The sequence below is a fragment of the Cucurbita pepo genome, chromosome LG02, assembly GCF_002806865.2.
Source record: "Cucurbita pepo subsp. pepo cultivar mu-cu-16 chromosome LG02, ASM280686v2, whole genome shotgun sequence".
NCBI classification, from domain to species: domain Eukaryota; kingdom Viridiplantae; phylum Streptophyta; class Magnoliopsida; order Cucurbitales; family Cucurbitaceae; genus Cucurbita; species Cucurbita pepo.
The window spans coordinates 14,030,230-14,045,674 of record NC_036639.1 but is presented as its reverse complement, the minus strand read 5'-3'; the positions used below and the strand labels follow the sequence as shown (position 1 = coordinate 14,045,674).

Sequence of the window (15,445 nt, the reverse complement as noted above, 5' to 3'; positions counted from 1 at the left end):
AATTCGGAGTAGAGGACGGGATCAGGACAAGAAATGCATTCCCTATCCCTTATCCCTAGTACTCATTCTAGACGAAGAATTCGAGTTCGGAGTAGAGGACAGAATCAAGGCACGATATGCATTCCCTATCCCTCATCTCTAATACTCATTATCTCTAATACTCATTATAGACAAAGAATTCAAGTTCAGAGTAGAGGTCGAGATAAGGACAAGAAATACACTCCCTATCCCTCATCTCGGATACTCATTCTAAACGGAAAATTCGAGTTCGGAGTAGACTAAACTATTTGAACTTGACCCTTTAAAATATGTCATATGATTTCTACCATGATTTTAACTCAAACTTGCAGAAGTCTATCCCCACAATACCATAGCAACAAAACACCTCAAAGCATAAGCAGCTTGCATGCCTGAATGTACTCCATATCATCAATATCAGAAGCCCACTATTTTATCAGACATAGAAACAACCAAAAAGGATAATTTGGGAAACCAAAAGCAACAATGACCCAAAATTATTAAAACAACTTAGCATTAGGCATTACCTTTCATAAGGTCAATGCCTTCTTTATACCTCAAGCGATCATACATATATACAAAGCCAAAAGCATTCTCCTACCCAGTTTTCTTCCTATGGTATGAAAATGAGATACTATTTTACACAAGGAGCTTCTTACTGAGTTTGGTTAAACAAGAGGCACAGACTCTGTTATGGAAGGAGAAACAAGCAAATTCAGCAAACAAAAACTATTTATTAACTACCTGTCGTTGTTAAAGGGCGATATGTCGGTTGTGCCAAGCCGTTCACGCCTTTGTTCATCGTACTGAATACTACTTTAAGAGGGACACAAGCTATTAGAGAACCCTTGGACTTCTCTTCCACTGGTCTACTCTCTTCTGCAAACTGCTTCTTAACAGTCAGTGAAGATAGTTTCCGGGTCTTTTTTGATAGTTGTCCAGATTTCTTTCTCTTTGACGCTCTGCCGAGTGAAGGGTGTGAATGAAATGAGCGGGCATGGCGCTTGCCCAATGTTTTCCCTTTCGAAGAATTTGATTCTACCGAATGAGGACTTTCCAAACGATGAGGATCAAGTTCAGGTCTTCCCAACAGGTCATCACAGTGACCATTATCCAAGACCTCAACAGTGAGCGGATGACCAACGACTGCCTTGCAACTTATTTTGCTCATTAAAGAAACCAGTTGAACGTGTTTCAGCCTAAAGTTGGTTTTTTCCACAAGCTCAACCTCATATAGCGAAGCATTGCAGCTAAGTTTTGTAAAAGAAGATTCTGACCTCAGATATTTGGAGTGAACCATAAGGCGGGATTGGCGAAAAGGAAGCAACCTTGGACCAGCGCAACCGTAATCAGGCAACTGCTTCATCTTGGTTGCTTTCCTGATGATAGTATGGACTTTGTCTTGAGATGTACACTTATTAGAATCCAACTCATCCGATCCATCAGCAAGTTTCTCAGGCTCTGCTGAAGAGTTATTGTTCGAGGGAGGACGTTCCTCAATGCTACTGGAAACTCTCTGATCAGATCCCATATTGAATCCACCCAGATGCTCCATACCTGCCATACAAGTTTTTTGCTTATTGTCTGTCAGTAACAAAAAATTCGAGTCATTTTTCCGAGTTATCTTTGTATGTCTTGAATTCCTCTTCCCCTTAAGCTGCCACTTAGAACTGCTTTTTTCTATTGTTTTACTGATATTGATCTCTGGATCAGCAACAGCAGAACTGGTAGAACCAGATTCATTTAGTTCATTGCTTATACATAGGGGTTTAGCTTGACTGCTTTGGCCGGATTTTCTTCCCGATGCACCAAAGGTAGACCTTCTAGAGGGGCAAGGGGAAAGGCCTGGAAGAAGTAGAAAATACCCGGTAAGGGGGGATCATACTACTGTTGCATCAATACAAAGGAGAAAAAGCAAAACAAATTGGAAACAAAATGGAAAAGGCAAAGGGATGAGACAGACATATAACTGAAAGGCACAGAGATGGAAGGTATACAGCCGAAGCAAACAGTCAAGCTTTATTAGAATAAAGTTCAGAACCTAGAGAACCTATGCAGTCTTAAAGCAAGAATAATCGAAATATTTACAGGGGAACCGGTGTATATACGTTCCTATAAAGCAAGCCATTAATTATTACTTTTTTTTTTAGTTCAACAATTGTGGGGGTGGGAGATTGAAGCATCTTTTACGATGGTAATGGGTGCTTTATATACTGAGCTATGCTCGGATTGGTAAACACCAATCATTACTGTTAATCTACAGTCTTCTGTGGAAAAAATATATAAGCGAATAAGACGTGAACAAAACGAAAGAAAGAGGAGACTAAAGATGTTTCAAGTTCATCCTTGCATCGCATGTACACCAGCTGAAACTTTTCTCCCAATGGAAAATAAAATATTGGTAAAAGGGACATGAACAGAAAGAAAGAAAGAACCATAGATAGTTGAATTTCATGTGCATTTTACACATACCTGCAAGAATTTTTCCGTCCTCAGTGAATGGCACGTCAAATAATTGATCAGAAGTATCATTCTCGGCTCGATCAGAAACCCTTGAAACTTCATTATCCTTCACCTTGATAGTAAAATGAGAAGCATCAAGAGCATTTGTAGGGGTCATATTCTCACAAGAAACTACAGTACTGTCTGAATTATTGTTCATTTCTGCAGAGGATCTCTTCTTTGATTCGTTAGATTCTGGTTTGGAAAGCTTTCCATCTGACAATCCCCCGAGGGGTAAATTGGAAAGTTCACAGCAAACAACAGGAACAGATACCATTGTTGTACTTTTTAAAACTTTGGTTACTGGTCTGTGTTGATTTTTCCTTTTTGAGAGTTCATTAACATTGGACAAAGACCTCTTTCTTTTAGATAGGGATGAACAGACTTTGTTATCATCTGGAGGATGTTCATTAACCAAGCAATTGGGAGTATTTAAATTACAGTTTACCTCGGTATCTTCTCGAACCAGCTCAACCATACCTTCAGTCTGAATTTTTCTTTTTGACACTGAACCTATACCAAGATCCTCAAGCCCTCTCATTCTCATTTGATTTACACCCTCTGTTCCATCATCCTCAGAGTCATTCGGAGTTCTCCTACTCTGACCATATCGAGCCATTGAATGACTAAAGTTCTCTTCGAAAGATATCCCTGACTGAGATAATTCTGGCACTGAATCAGATCTGTCTTCAGAACCGTTCATATTGTTAGTCAAGTCCACTTCACTTGAATTACCTATGGGTGTGGAAATTCTGGCACAGATCTCATGGTTGCTGCCAGAAGTATCCATTCTACAACTAAAAGCTAGTTGATCCTTGCCAAGGCGAGCACTCTCAAGCTCAAGTGCTTGAAGAATTGCATCTTCCCTTCGAGCATATTTTACTGCTTTCTTATTTGCAACGGCCACAGAAGCCTTGGCTTTCTCAATAAATTCATCATACTCCCCACATCGAAATGCCTTCACTCTTTTAGACTTTTCAAGATTATACCAGTCACTATATCAATAAAAAGGACTTTGTTAGCATATGAAATTAGTAAATAAATATAAGCCAGTACCTTGAACATAACAAAAGAATTTAGGATTTTTAAATGAATCTGACAGAAGAAACAAGGAAAGCAAGTGTGTCGTCCTTAACCACAGCCCAAAAAGAGCAAAATTATAATAATGGTAGTAAAACATCAATGCCATCATTAGGCAACGCTACTTCCTACCCAAAATGTAAGAGGAAAAGTTTAATAGCAACAAAGGAACAAAGGGAAAATGAGAAAGATAATAGAAATCTCTAAAGATCTGCTTAGTAGACCATTTGAAAACAAGAAATTTAATGAAAACAGAGTTGTATTTCATGTTTTCAAATATATGTTTGGTAATCCAAACAATTGTTCAAAATGTCATTTTCAGGATTTTCATTATTTGGAACACAATCGAAAATACATTTGTCAAACACATCATTGAACTCAGTATATCTGAAAACATAAAACAGAATCCAGATTTCCTACTACTCCAAGTGCCATCAAAATATTAGCCCCAACCACATTTTTACTTTCCAAATCTAGAAGCTACAGAATGTTTAGCAGAACCCTCCAAGAGATAGTCGAGGTTTAAAACTTGAGATATATATATAAAGAACTAAAATCTCCCAGTGAAAAATCTAGAGTAAAAGAAAGAACTACGTTGTCAATGAGAGGGGGCGAAGGGAAGGGATGCACGGGAGAAAAATAAAAAAGATCATTCCCCCATCAATTTTCTTGCAGAAGCAAAACTTCCAAGAGTCAACAACGACATTTTCTGTGAGATAGAAGACATAGCAACTCAATATTGCATAAAGTCTTGGAAATTTAGAACGGACAAGATTTCCCTCCACTACTGATCCTTCACAAATGCAATTTCTTCCAATTACCAATGTTTTTACTCAGGTACTGAACTTAATTGATTTTTTTTCTTCTTCTTTTTAATCGTTTGCCCTCTTTCTAGTTGCCCTTGAGAGCCTTTATGATGTCCCTCTGCCATTGTATTTGTTTTTATATCTTACAATCCGATAACGAAATATTGTTTCGTACAAAAGTAAATAAACTGTTAAAGACCCAAGGACACAGGAACCCTAGCTCACCCCTCTGCAGCTCTATCCATTCATGTAACCAAATTTGCAAACAATGCTGACAAGCCAAAGAGGAGCCTGATGAGAGCCCAATCACAATCAAAAGGTGACATGGGTACAGGTAGTTCTTTTGTTTTAGAGCGTGGTGTGTTTTGAAGCACAACACAACAACCCCTGATCAAATAAATCTAACAAGGCTGAACACATACACAAATCATGAACACCAAACGTAAGCACGAGAAGGCAAAAGGAAAAAAGGAGAAAAAAAAAAAAAAGAAAACATCACATGCCCTGCCCAACAGAGAATGAAGCTTGAACCGGCCAAAACCCCAATTATAGATAGTATTCAGTATACAGAAACTACAAATTTTAAACAAAGTGAAACGAAAATGCTCAACAATTCACAAGTGCAGTTCAAAAGAACTTAGAAAGAAACACTCACATGCTTGCATCCTCACGGCCAAGAAGCTTCACCGGAGTACCTGATTTTGGGGAAACCAAGCAGTTCTTGGACAGCTCCTCAAGACCCATAATCCGGCCAGGCCACCACGACCCGTTACGGCGGCGAACCCAAACTAAACCACCCACCGATGCATCAATAGCCTTACTGGAATTATACCCATTAAAGCTGTCCATCTCAGTATCCCCCGGAAAACCAAGCTTCCCAATACCTCGTTTTCAGAAACAAAGACATATATAACTCAAACCTAAAAGCCAAAGAAAAGAGAAGTAAACAACAAGTGATGAGCAAGCAATCAATCAAAAACCCAGAAAAAGCAATACAATCAAGAGGACTAAACAAATAGACAAAACCCATTTGCTATTCCCAGTGGGGAAAAGTAAAGAAAGAAACCTGGATTGAAGGGTAGTTGAAAGTGAAGAAGATCTACCAGTATCTTGAGGAAAACGATCAGCTACTTGAGCACTGAAAACTATGTTTATTGATTTGTTTGTTTGAAGTGATTTGCAACCGCGGATTCTATTTTGCAAGCTGATCCAAGATCATCAACTCTCCAGATGAAATATGAAGTTCCATGGAGGAGGATCCAGAGTATGCTAAAATGGAGAGCGGGACTGAGACAGAGTGTGTGGGCTTTGGATCAAAACAGAGCATTTGCACTTGGTTGTAGCTACGCGAGAGAGAGATTTTACTCTCTTCTTTTTTGTTGCTTACAAACTTGAAATTCCTTTTTTCATTTTTCTTTTTTAGTGTATGGTTAAATTTGTTGAACCCATATGGAGTGATTCTTTAGCCTCTTAGTTATGTGCCAAATTCTTTTCTTATAAATATAAATCAGCTTAGAAAAAAGGCAAAAAAAAAATAAATATTATTTTCATCCTTATCGTTCAAGATTTATTCTATTTGAGTTTCTATACTGTAAATACCTTTATTAACCTTCATTTTATAAATTTTGAAAACCTACTTATATTGTCTTTTCTAGTATAGAGATTGCTATTGTTACTTAACCAGTTTGAAAAAAAAAAAACCTCAAAACACTAATTTTAAGATTTATTAGGCAAGCTAAAATGAAATCCAAAATTGATATTCAAACAAAAAAAAGGAAAAGTGAAGCAGGTAAAAGTTTCATTCCAGACCTTTCTAGCTTAAAAAAACTAAACCAAATTAGCCCCCTATTCTATTGGACCTTTGCATAGGTTCTTTGACTTTTGCTGTGGGGTAAAGGATGTCGGCTCATTTGCCAAAGTTTCCCTTCCCAAACAATTCCAGGACCCTTTTTATGTACATTATCGGGAAGAAAAGGCTAAGAAAAAGAGCTACATATAATAATAGTAACAGAAACAGCCTTCAAGGAATAGCTTCATCAAGCCGTGATTGCACAACATATTCAATGGAAAGATGAACAAATTTTTATTTCCAATCTCTGTGTATTACAAGAGAGTAAGAACCGCATATGTTGGCAGTATAACAGGCCAAATGAAAAGCACACATTCCAGTTCAGAAATCTTGAGGCCCTTTTCCTATGCTAATCTGCAATAGCCACTAATTTACAACAAGTTAGAATATTTGATTTAAACATTTCGAACCTTCTGAGATCCCAGTTATGGCATGGATGGTGTGTGTATGGCGCAGAAAATGTTGTATATTTCAGTTTCTGGGCATTGGTTCAACCGACCTGATCTTGTAATTCACTTTACATAGCTCGCCAACGAGGGCCCTTTTGCAGGACTTTTTTGTATTTGACACAGATAAGAGCAACTTTTGCAACCTCTCGTACTGTGCTCAATGTCTATTATACACAACCTTGATCAGTCATAGCTTGAGCAACACTCAGAAAAGCAGAAATGACTGCTCCGTGAACAAGAGCCCTATTTTCAAGCAGATGAAAAGCACATGAGGCTTGAGAAAAATCAACCTTATCAATATCTTTTTGTTTTTTTATCAAGCATAAGATACTTCAATCGTGTGCTTCGTCCATGAATTAACCAGCAGGAAAAGTAAAAATTAAGTGGAAATGTCGAATGATGTTGTTCTTTACTTTTCATTCTTTTAATTATTTTCCCTCTCGATCAAACTAACAGTTCTAAGAGGATAAAAATTTTAGCAATCACATTATGGAGCTAAGGTGGAGTAGAACTCACTCGGGACTCTCTTTTTGGTAACCAAAATCAGCTGCTGCTTTGAGGGCCCTCTGATAAGTCTGTTTCATAGCTTCCTGCAAGTTAAAATGATACAAAAATCATACATAACACCTCCCTCATTGTACATTAGGAGGGTCTTTTATAAATATCATGGATATTACATCCCTTTTATAAATTTCAATCATCAATAAAGTTGTCTCTTATAAAAAATATACGATTTAAACACCCTGAAAATCAAATAAATAAGGTCACATTTGATAACCATTTGAATTTTGGTTTTTAGTTTTTAAAAATTAAACTTATAAACACTACTTCCACCCTTCTTATAAATTGTTTTCAAAATTCAAGCTCAATTTAAAAACTAAAAAAGTAATTTTTAAGAACTTGTTCGTTCTTTGAATTTAGCTAAGAATTCAAATGTTTCCGTATGAAAATGAAAATATTATAAAGAAATAGAGAGAAAACAAGCACAAATTTCAAAAACAAAAAACAAAATGGTTTGACACGGGCTTGAGATTTAGTTACATGCTCAAGCATAAAATGGGGATAATAACCTCACTTGTTAACAGCAATAATTTTCAAGTCAGCAGTCAGCCAACATTGTCAACAGACAATCTCCTTTCTTATTTTTAAACTTGGTAAATTCAAGTTCTAGATGACCGAGCATAAAACATCTTAAGCTTATGCAGAATCCATCCAGCAGAAAATGTCAGATCAAGAGTTTTTACACTTCTTCAATTTACCGGCTTCAGGTTAGAGTGATCACATTTAGTACTGTGATTCAGAAATTATTCTCATCACTGAAAGAAATTAGCATGTGTTTGAAGGTTTGACGACATGCACAATGCTGCTGATTAATTGAATCTGGCAAATAAGATATCCAGAAGTATTTCCCTTAATCGAATAATCTCGCTAGAGGATAGGCTAAACGATACACCCTCACCTGCAGTTTAGATTCGAAGTCCTCCGGAGACCAATGCATCAAATTACATGCATGGTTTAATTCAAGTTCTCCAGCAACAACCTGCAACAAGAAAGCAACAATGACCAGCTAAGATTAAAAATTTAATAAGCAATAAAAGTGGAAAGATCCAGAGCCACACGACAGATTCCTTAAATTTATGAATCAAATGTCCGATGCATTGCAACTAAATTTGAAATAAGAATATCTGTAATGCCAGTGCATACTACGTGAAGCAGTGAATCATGAATGTTAATTCCAGTTCTTCATATTTCTGAACTACAGATTCTCTCAATGCATCTTCTTATAGCTCTAAATATTTGATGATGATATTCACTCCAACAATAATCTTACTTGAACAGATCTGTACACAACTGTGTCCTTGAGTCATGAGAAGATCCACTTCAACAAGGTGAAAAAATTTGGAAATAAGCGATGCTTAAAACAGTAGGGTATATTGTGAAGCTTCAAAACTAGTGCTTAAGATCAAAATCTTTTGAAGAACCATAGGGAAATTAGTTGCCTAAAAGTTTTAAGAGCATCCTGTGATTTTAACCAACATAGCAGTGAGAAAATCAATTTCCTTTAAGATGTTTGTAGAACATGCATCATGCACAGAGTGAATGAAGTGAATCGCACCCCTCCAGCACCTGCAGCCATTGCAGGAGCAATGAGAATATTAGCTTTTCTTAGCACATCAACAGCCTCAGGAGTACAGGGCATATTTGAACCTACGGGAAAAAAAGCACCAGCAAGTGATAAGTAAGCATAAAAATAAAATAATGATGGGGAGAAACATGGAAATTAACAAAAACTGTGTTTACTACCTTCTATTAGAATACGACAGCCAGAATTAATCAGGTTTATGGCATCGGCTTGATCAATTTCATTATGGTAAGCACAAGGAAACGCAACATCACACCTTTCATTCCAAGGTTTAGCTTCATCATAATACTTAGATCGAGCATAAGTCTTTGAATAGTCCCTGAGAATACCACATTGCACAATTTAAGAAATATGAGTAACTAAAATGACAGAGAAAATGCTGAAAGACAATAACGTAAGTGGTAAGATCACACCTTAAACTTCTCTGCTGAGCCTTGATGTCTCTCAAAAAGGATATCTTCACGTAGTCGAATCCATCTTCATCCACTAAATATCCCTTTGAATCTGAGCTTGATTTTAACATGTCAAAAGAACAAGCTATCAATTCTCTTGATTGCAGTTGCCAATACCAAGACACAGTAAGACCTTTAATTTTGCAACGAAGTATGATTGATCCTACTTTAAGTTGTAGCTAATATAAGACGAGAAATAAACTAATCTTTTCATCTAAATATCAGTCTATAAGAGTTTTCAGATGAATCTAACTCAGATAGGACCATGGATTAGTTGCTGGTAATCCAGCGTTAAAAAATTAAGTTTAGAGATCATAAAAAAAAAAACAAATGTCCTGATGGCACTTTAAATCACAGCATAGTTAAAAATAATAATCATAATGCCTTAATACAATACTCCGAAAGAAGTCCAAGTAACAATGCAGAAACATAAGGGTCCTGCATAGTTCAACAACGAAATGAAGTCAGAGTTGTGAAACAAAAACATGTTTAGCAGGAAGCCCAATATCTCCATTTCGTGACACGTACTGTAAATATTTCAACTGAATGCAATGCACACAGTTTAGATGATGCTTTAAAATGACAGAAAGACATAATTTTTTAAAAAATAATATTTAAATAATATATTTAGAAAAAACACAATAATTAGAGCTATCCACAAAACACATGCCAATGGGTGGTACAGGCTAGACTTAGAACAAAAAAAATACAAGAGCCGGCATGTAGGACCTATTTGATTGGTATTAAAATATCGAGCCAAAAAAAGAACATAGGAAGGGAACAACTTCCTCACCTAGTCAGATAACTTGGTAATGAAAATGAAGATGGATGACCTACAACGCTAGAAGAAAAGTACTACAGCAATTTCTATCTCATTGTATAGGTCATCTGGTTCGAAGAAATATTTGAGAATCACCTGAGACAGTAATGGGGAGGGCACCATAAGCAATAAGCTTTTCAAGGACATGCATCGCAATCTTCCCAGAACCGCTTACAACACATCTGGATTTAAAATTCGTAAAAGGATTTTGAATTAAAAATAAAGCTTTCAAGCACCACTAAATTTTATGAAAGAACTCTAAAAGGCATATACGCATGACAAATAAGTTCAACATAAATTCCGCTGAATAAAGTACTTCTATACTAAATGGTAAATAACTCCTAGATTTTAATGAGAACTTTTAGGGGTGGGTACTAAACCTTAATCCTTTGAGTTCTTTATTCATGTCTGCAAGTATAAGCTGTGCAAAGAAAACCTGCATGTGAGAGGGAAAATTGTCAACTTTAATACTTATACAACCTTAACGTGTTCATGGATACTTCAGCTCACAACAAAGATGAAGGCATAAAAAGGGATGACACCGAGTAACCATCTAAGAAGCCACGATCAGACTGTATCTGAACCCATTGAAACCTGCCCACCATATAGATAGAGCATAAAAAAAGATGGGATGTTATTTACCAGACCATATCCAGTAGCTTCTGTTCGGAGGCTAGACCCAGACCAAAATATCCTCGGTCCTGTAAAACTTCCCTGCATAAGTAAGAATCCACAACATATATCTTAAGTATATAACCTTATAATGAAATTCATTCACAGTGCAATCTGAAATGATGATAAGTTGTTGAGTACGTCATGCTCATGTGTATCAAGCCCACAACAGGTTCTAAAATTAGTTTATAGATCCATTAAAAAACTAATAATTCTTTCTGAATAATCTTTCTTAAAATTCATACCAATATGTCACTTCCTTTAAATTCCAGAAGAATATAATGAGAAGCAGAGCACAAGATACACATTCTGTTTTTGCCCTTTATATTCCATTATTAACATTAGACGTGAAAAATGAGCTCTTTTTTTTTTTTTTTAATACGTAAGAGTTTTAAAGTACCTCAAAATGACCTGCTAACCGTCGATATTGTCCAAAAAGATATCCCATTTCTCGCGTACCAACACCCATCTCCTCAGAAGGAAGGTCCTGACAAGAATTACAATTTAGCATATTATTATATACTAAAGTTCCAAACTGAAAATTTATGTGTATATTAAAAGAATAAAAAACCAATTTTTTCCATTTACCTTATCAGGGCCTAAGTAGCGATATATCTCGTTTATGAAACTTTGACAAAAGCGCATAATCTGCTAATTTATTAGAGGCTTTTAAAATTTATGGAAGTGTAAAAGATAGATGACATCATATAACAGTATACAGTTCACCTCATTATCACTTTTTCCCCTTGGATCAAAATCACTTCCACCTGCTGCCCCTCCTAATTTGTAGGGTGATAATGCATTTTTTAAAGTCTGTAGATGGACAGAAGATTTTGTAAGAAACAAACTTCGTTGAAGACAAGATATTTACAGAAGATGGGGAGAGAGAGTCTCACAGTGGCAAGTAATAAAACATTATTCCAACTATCATATAAAGAAATGATGTTGTAAGTGTAAAAAAAAAAAAAAAAAAAAAAAAAAAAAAAAAAAAAAAAANCGAAGGGAACAGAAAAAAACTGCCTCATCCCCAAAAACACATAAAAACCCCTCTTATCCCAAAGAACTTTTTCTTTTTCTCTCGAGCTGAAGGGACCAATTAAAAGCTCTTGTAAGATTAGGCCAAAATTTTAGATTCCTTCTTGAAAGAATAACTGCCAAGAATAAGACAAGCAGGCCTTTGACACGTCTAGGAATGGCTGTTTTCCACATGAAAGACTTCACCAAAGATTTCCAAAACCATGCTGCATCCAAGCAAGGAAAAGGTTACACTGAGTTTCCTCCTCATTTTTGCACAAAGCCCACCATGTTGTAATTTGTGTCTTATCTTAAGAAAATTTTGACTTACTAGTCTGCTATCTTCATTTCACCTCAAAGACAGCAGTTTGGTGCATACTTTGTAGGATGTACACATATGACGAATCTGTTAGAATTTCGATTGTCATTCTTTCTTAGGAATGTGAGCAGCTGTTTTACTTCACATTCAAGAAGAGAATCTTTATTAAGACAATTAATTCTTTTCAAGCTGATATAATACAAGAAGTAGAATGTAATTTGTTTCAGTGGGGAGCACCACCCCGAGTGTGGAGAAAATTTTCATCCATTTGGATGTTTTTGGTCCTAAAGAGGATATATTGTGACCTTTATGGTAATGTTTGCTTTTAAGAAAAAGTATTTCTCTAACCCCCCCCCACACACACACACACACACCAAATTAATGGACCATGAATCCATATAAAATTAAGAAGAAATGAAAATAGGAAATCAACTAGGGTATGTTTAAACTGTTCTCTCATGTCTCTTAGAAAGCAACCAGCCCATGTTCTAAATTTCAACATGAAGAAACTTTATTGACTACTTTGCAACGCATAATCACAAATCACTATTCCCTAAAACTTGGCCATTTGCGCTTCAAAACATCAAATAATCTCACATCAAAGAAATATGCAGTAACCCCAAGTGAATAAAATCAGCCGTTATCCACTTATAATAAAATTTGACCTGATCCATACAGATGTCTGGAATTTAACAACACAATACTCATACTAAAATAGAAGGAGAATACCAGCATTCAGTTCCTTACCTGTTCAAAACCAAGAAACTTGGCGATGCTTAAGTTCATCAATGGATGAAAACGAAGACCACCCCTACAAGGGCCCAAAGCCTGGTTAAATTGAACTCGAAAGCCTCGATTGACATGTGTCTCACCTCTGTCATCGACCCATGGAACTCGGAAAAGAACCATGCGTTCAGGTTCTAATAAGCGCTCCATAATGTTGACATAGCTGATTTTTAAGACATATAATTCCCACTCTTTAACTATAAATAACAGAGCATTACAAAATTTTATATTCAAGGTAAACGTTTTTTTGGAAGAGAAACAAATTTCATTGATAAATGTTCATCAATAAAGGAGTAAGAACTTCCAACACCTAAAGGTGGGTTACAAAAAAAAAATCTTCAAGGTAAACTTACTGAGCATTTTTTGCAATAACCCTTTCTAAGGCATGTACTGCTTCTTGTACTGCTTGTATGAACTCAACTTCATGAGGATCCCTTTTTAGTGCAGCTTCAATGATCGATCCAGCAGTTTTTGACATGAGAGCTTTGTTTGAAGATAATAGCCATAAAAGGACAAGTGTAAGAAAATATTATGAAAAAGGCTTCTATTTATTTAATGCAAGCACGTACGAGAATGGTAAAATGCACACGCAAGCACCAATCTTTAAAATGTTAATTTCAAGTACAAGGGATCAACTAGAAGTCTCGAGAATATTGTCTTTTCTGTCAATTGAACATGGCCCTCCAAAATTGAAAACCTAATTTCACCCAAAGATTGGGGAGAAATAACATAAAGAACATAAAAAATGTGGAGAACCCCTACCTTTTACATAAATAGGTTTATCAACAATAATCTTGTCCTTGGAGGCCATCTGAAGCCGAAGAGCCTCTTTATGAAGTAGACTGTTGTTGTGTTCTTCAAGTGCACTCATCTGCATGTTTCGGCTGCCTTCATTTCCATAAGGATTTCTCCTGTGCTTCCGGCCATACTCCTTACAAACAGAACAAAAGATCCTGGCAGTTCCATCCTTCACATCAACATAAGCCCATTTATATGTATCAGCCCATTCCTCCCTCCATCTTTTCACAACCTTCTTTTTCCTTTTGGCTGGTTGTGTCTTTGACATATCTTGATCATCATTGGAAAGTTGAGAAATCAATACCACATGCTTACTCTCATCATGATCTTCTGCAGATGGTTCTCGTGCTGGTCCACCTATTATAGGAGTGCTAGCAAATGAGGGGTCGTCATCTCCAGGTCCAATTTCCAAATCAATCTCTTCTCCAAGCTCTCGAACTACCAAGTGATGCCTCTGTGCCTGCTGAATCAAGTTCATATCATCCATTGAGGTATTCATGCCTAATCCACCAACCGGTAGCAACATCCAGCATGTCAATTTCACCTATTCCTCAAAGTAATTTGTTTCTGTTGGAATAGAAGGAAACCATGTCACTCTAACTTCCGAAATGAACTTTTAGTTCCTACACACTAATCCACGGGGCTGTAGAAAATATCATAGTATGTACGCTTCCAGATGATATAGTAGTACAAGTGGTCATAGTTAATTGATTTTTACAATTCTCTACAAAAATTAGGGCATGATTCCAACCTCTCTCTTCCAAACTTTGACTGCCTTTAATCAAAGCGAAAATGTTACAAAATTGAGGAACAGTGGAGGGCCATGTTGTAGTTTCTGTATTATCCCAAACATCTGAACCGCCCCAACCCCACCCCACCCCCAAAAAAAACAGTATTCCCAGTCAATTGCATCCAGAATACAGTAAAAGAGAACGAAATCCTGAATTACCAACAATTCATAAAGACTTAAATTAGAATCAACAACCAAACAGCTAAAAAAATAAAAATAAAAAATAAAAAACTCCCAATTGGAAGCTGTTTCCCGATCTTTCAAGTATTCAAGATGTCAAAGATTCAAGAAATCAACAGTACAGTTCGGCCATAATTTCACTATTCAAAACTTACAGTATCGTAGTGGCCACCCGAGCAGAAATTCCCTAGCCCAAGCTTCCTATTCGTTTCTCCAGCTACAAAAGCTCCGGTAGACGAAACCAAAGAGTGAGATCGAGCAACTGTGAGTAGGTTCTCTGATCAGCCACTCCGACGAAACTTCCGGCAGTGGATAAGAAAGAGAAGGTTATTCCGGTAGCAGAAGGAAGCGAATTCTCGCCGGAAGAAACTGCAATGGAAGAATTACGAATGATTTGTGAGCAGAATTCGAGAAAAAAAAAAATCCAGTTGATCTCTTTGACGCGTGTTAGAAGAAGAGCTGTGGGCAAATACCATCTTCCCCTTCCCCAGTTTTTACTTTCTTTATTCGTCTCTGACATTTTCCTTTTTTCCTTTTTTTTTCTTTTTAGTTTCTATTTTTGAAAAAACAAAACCTATTTTATTATTTCCACTGTTCCTTTCTTTTAAAATTACAATAGAACGCTGTCATTAAATTTCAAAATTAAAAAAATAAAAAAAAAATAACAAAATCAACGTCAAATGTAATTTCACCATTTTTTATTCTTACAATTATGTTTAGAAATTTTTATTTGAGAATTATTTTTTTTTTATAAAAAAAAAAAAAAA

The 15,445-nt window shown here is 36.2% G+C and overlaps 2 protein-coding genes across 10 annotated transcripts; both read right to left on the bottom strand.

The window, feature by feature from the left end:
• Positions 1-352: 352 nt before the first annotated feature.
• Positions 353-5,690, bottom strand: LOC111787989 (uncharacterized protein At1g51745-like). Of its 4 annotated transcripts, XM_023668114.1 has the most exons (6): positions 5,473-5,690; positions 5,062-5,326; positions 2,491-3,515; positions 763-1,863; positions 546-631; positions 353-446 (listed from the first exon to the last, which is right to left on the bottom strand). In XM_023668114.1, exons 2-5 carry the CDS (start codon positions 5,253-5,255, stop codon positions 576-578), a joined length of 2,376 nt encoding a protein of 791 aa, XP_023523882.1. In that variant the 5' UTR covers positions 5,256-5,326; positions 5,473-5,690; the 3' UTR covers positions 353-446; positions 546-575. The 4 variants fall into 4 exon arrangements, with proteins under 4 accessions (XP_023523882.1, XP_023523881.1, XP_023523884.1 ...); XM_023668113.1 differs by lacking the exon at positions 353-446 and having other exon boundaries at positions 490-631; XM_023668116.1 differs by lacking the exon at positions 353-446 and having other exon boundaries at positions 490-631; positions 763-1,575.
• Positions 5,691-6,465: 775 nt separating this feature from the next.
• On the bottom strand, positions 6,466-15,224 carry LOC111787773 (NADP-specific glutamate dehydrogenase-like). 6 transcript variants are annotated; one of them, XR_002814036.1, is made up of 17 exons: positions 14,834-15,224; positions 13,673-14,561; positions 13,264-13,393; positions 12,872-13,073; positions 11,518-11,604; positions 11,380-11,439; positions 11,192-11,278; positions 10,762-10,833; positions 10,500-10,555; positions 10,216-10,301; positions 9,261-9,351; positions 9,009-9,166; positions 8,821-8,912; positions 8,164-8,244; positions 7,221-7,294; positions 6,755-6,947; positions 6,466-6,609 (listed from the first exon to the last, which is right to left on the bottom strand). XR_002814036.1 is itself a non-coding variant. In XM_023667820.1 (17 exons), exons 3-17 carry the CDS (start codon positions 14,232-14,234, stop codon positions 6,872-6,874), a joined length of 1,914 nt encoding a protein of 637 aa, XP_023523588.1. In that variant the 5' UTR covers positions 14,235-14,275; positions 14,460-14,561; positions 14,834-15,224; the 3' UTR covers positions 6,466-6,871. The 6 variants fall into 6 exon arrangements, 4 of the variants coding, with proteins under 4 accessions (XP_023523588.1, XP_023523587.1, XP_023523589.1 ...); XR_002814037.1 differs by having other exon boundaries at positions 8,832-8,912; XM_023667820.1 differs by having other exon boundaries at positions 6,466-6,947; positions 13,673-14,275; positions 14,460-14,561.
• Between the last annotated feature and the right edge of the window lie 221 nt (positions 15,225-15,445).

Bases quoted from the DNA above. Each gene is read 5' to 3' on its own strand.
- LOC111787989 (XM_023668114.1), bottom strand. From the start codon at position 5,255: ATGGACAGCTTTAATGGGTATAATTCCAGTAAGGCTATTGATGCATCG. The intron at 3,516-5,061 runs GTGAGTGTTTCT...TTATTGATATAG, and splicing joins GGCCGTGAGGATGCAAGCAT to TGACTGGTATAATCTTGAAA. The intron at 632-762 runs GTAGTTAATAAA...TTCATACCATAG, and splicing joins TCGCCCTTTAACAACGACAG to GAAGAAAACTGGGTAGGAGA.
- LOC111787773 (XM_023667820.1), bottom strand. From the start codon at position 14,234: ATGTTGCTACCGGTTGGTGGATTAGGCATGAATACCTCAATGGATGAT. The intron at 11,605-12,871 runs GTAAGGAACTGA...GTCCATCTACAG, and splicing joins AGTTTCTTGGTTTTGAACAG to ACTTTAAAAAATGCATTATC. The intron at 10,556-10,761 runs GTAAATAACATC...TCTCACATGCAG, and splicing joins AAGCTACTGGATATGGTCTG to GTTTTCTTTGCACAGCTTAT.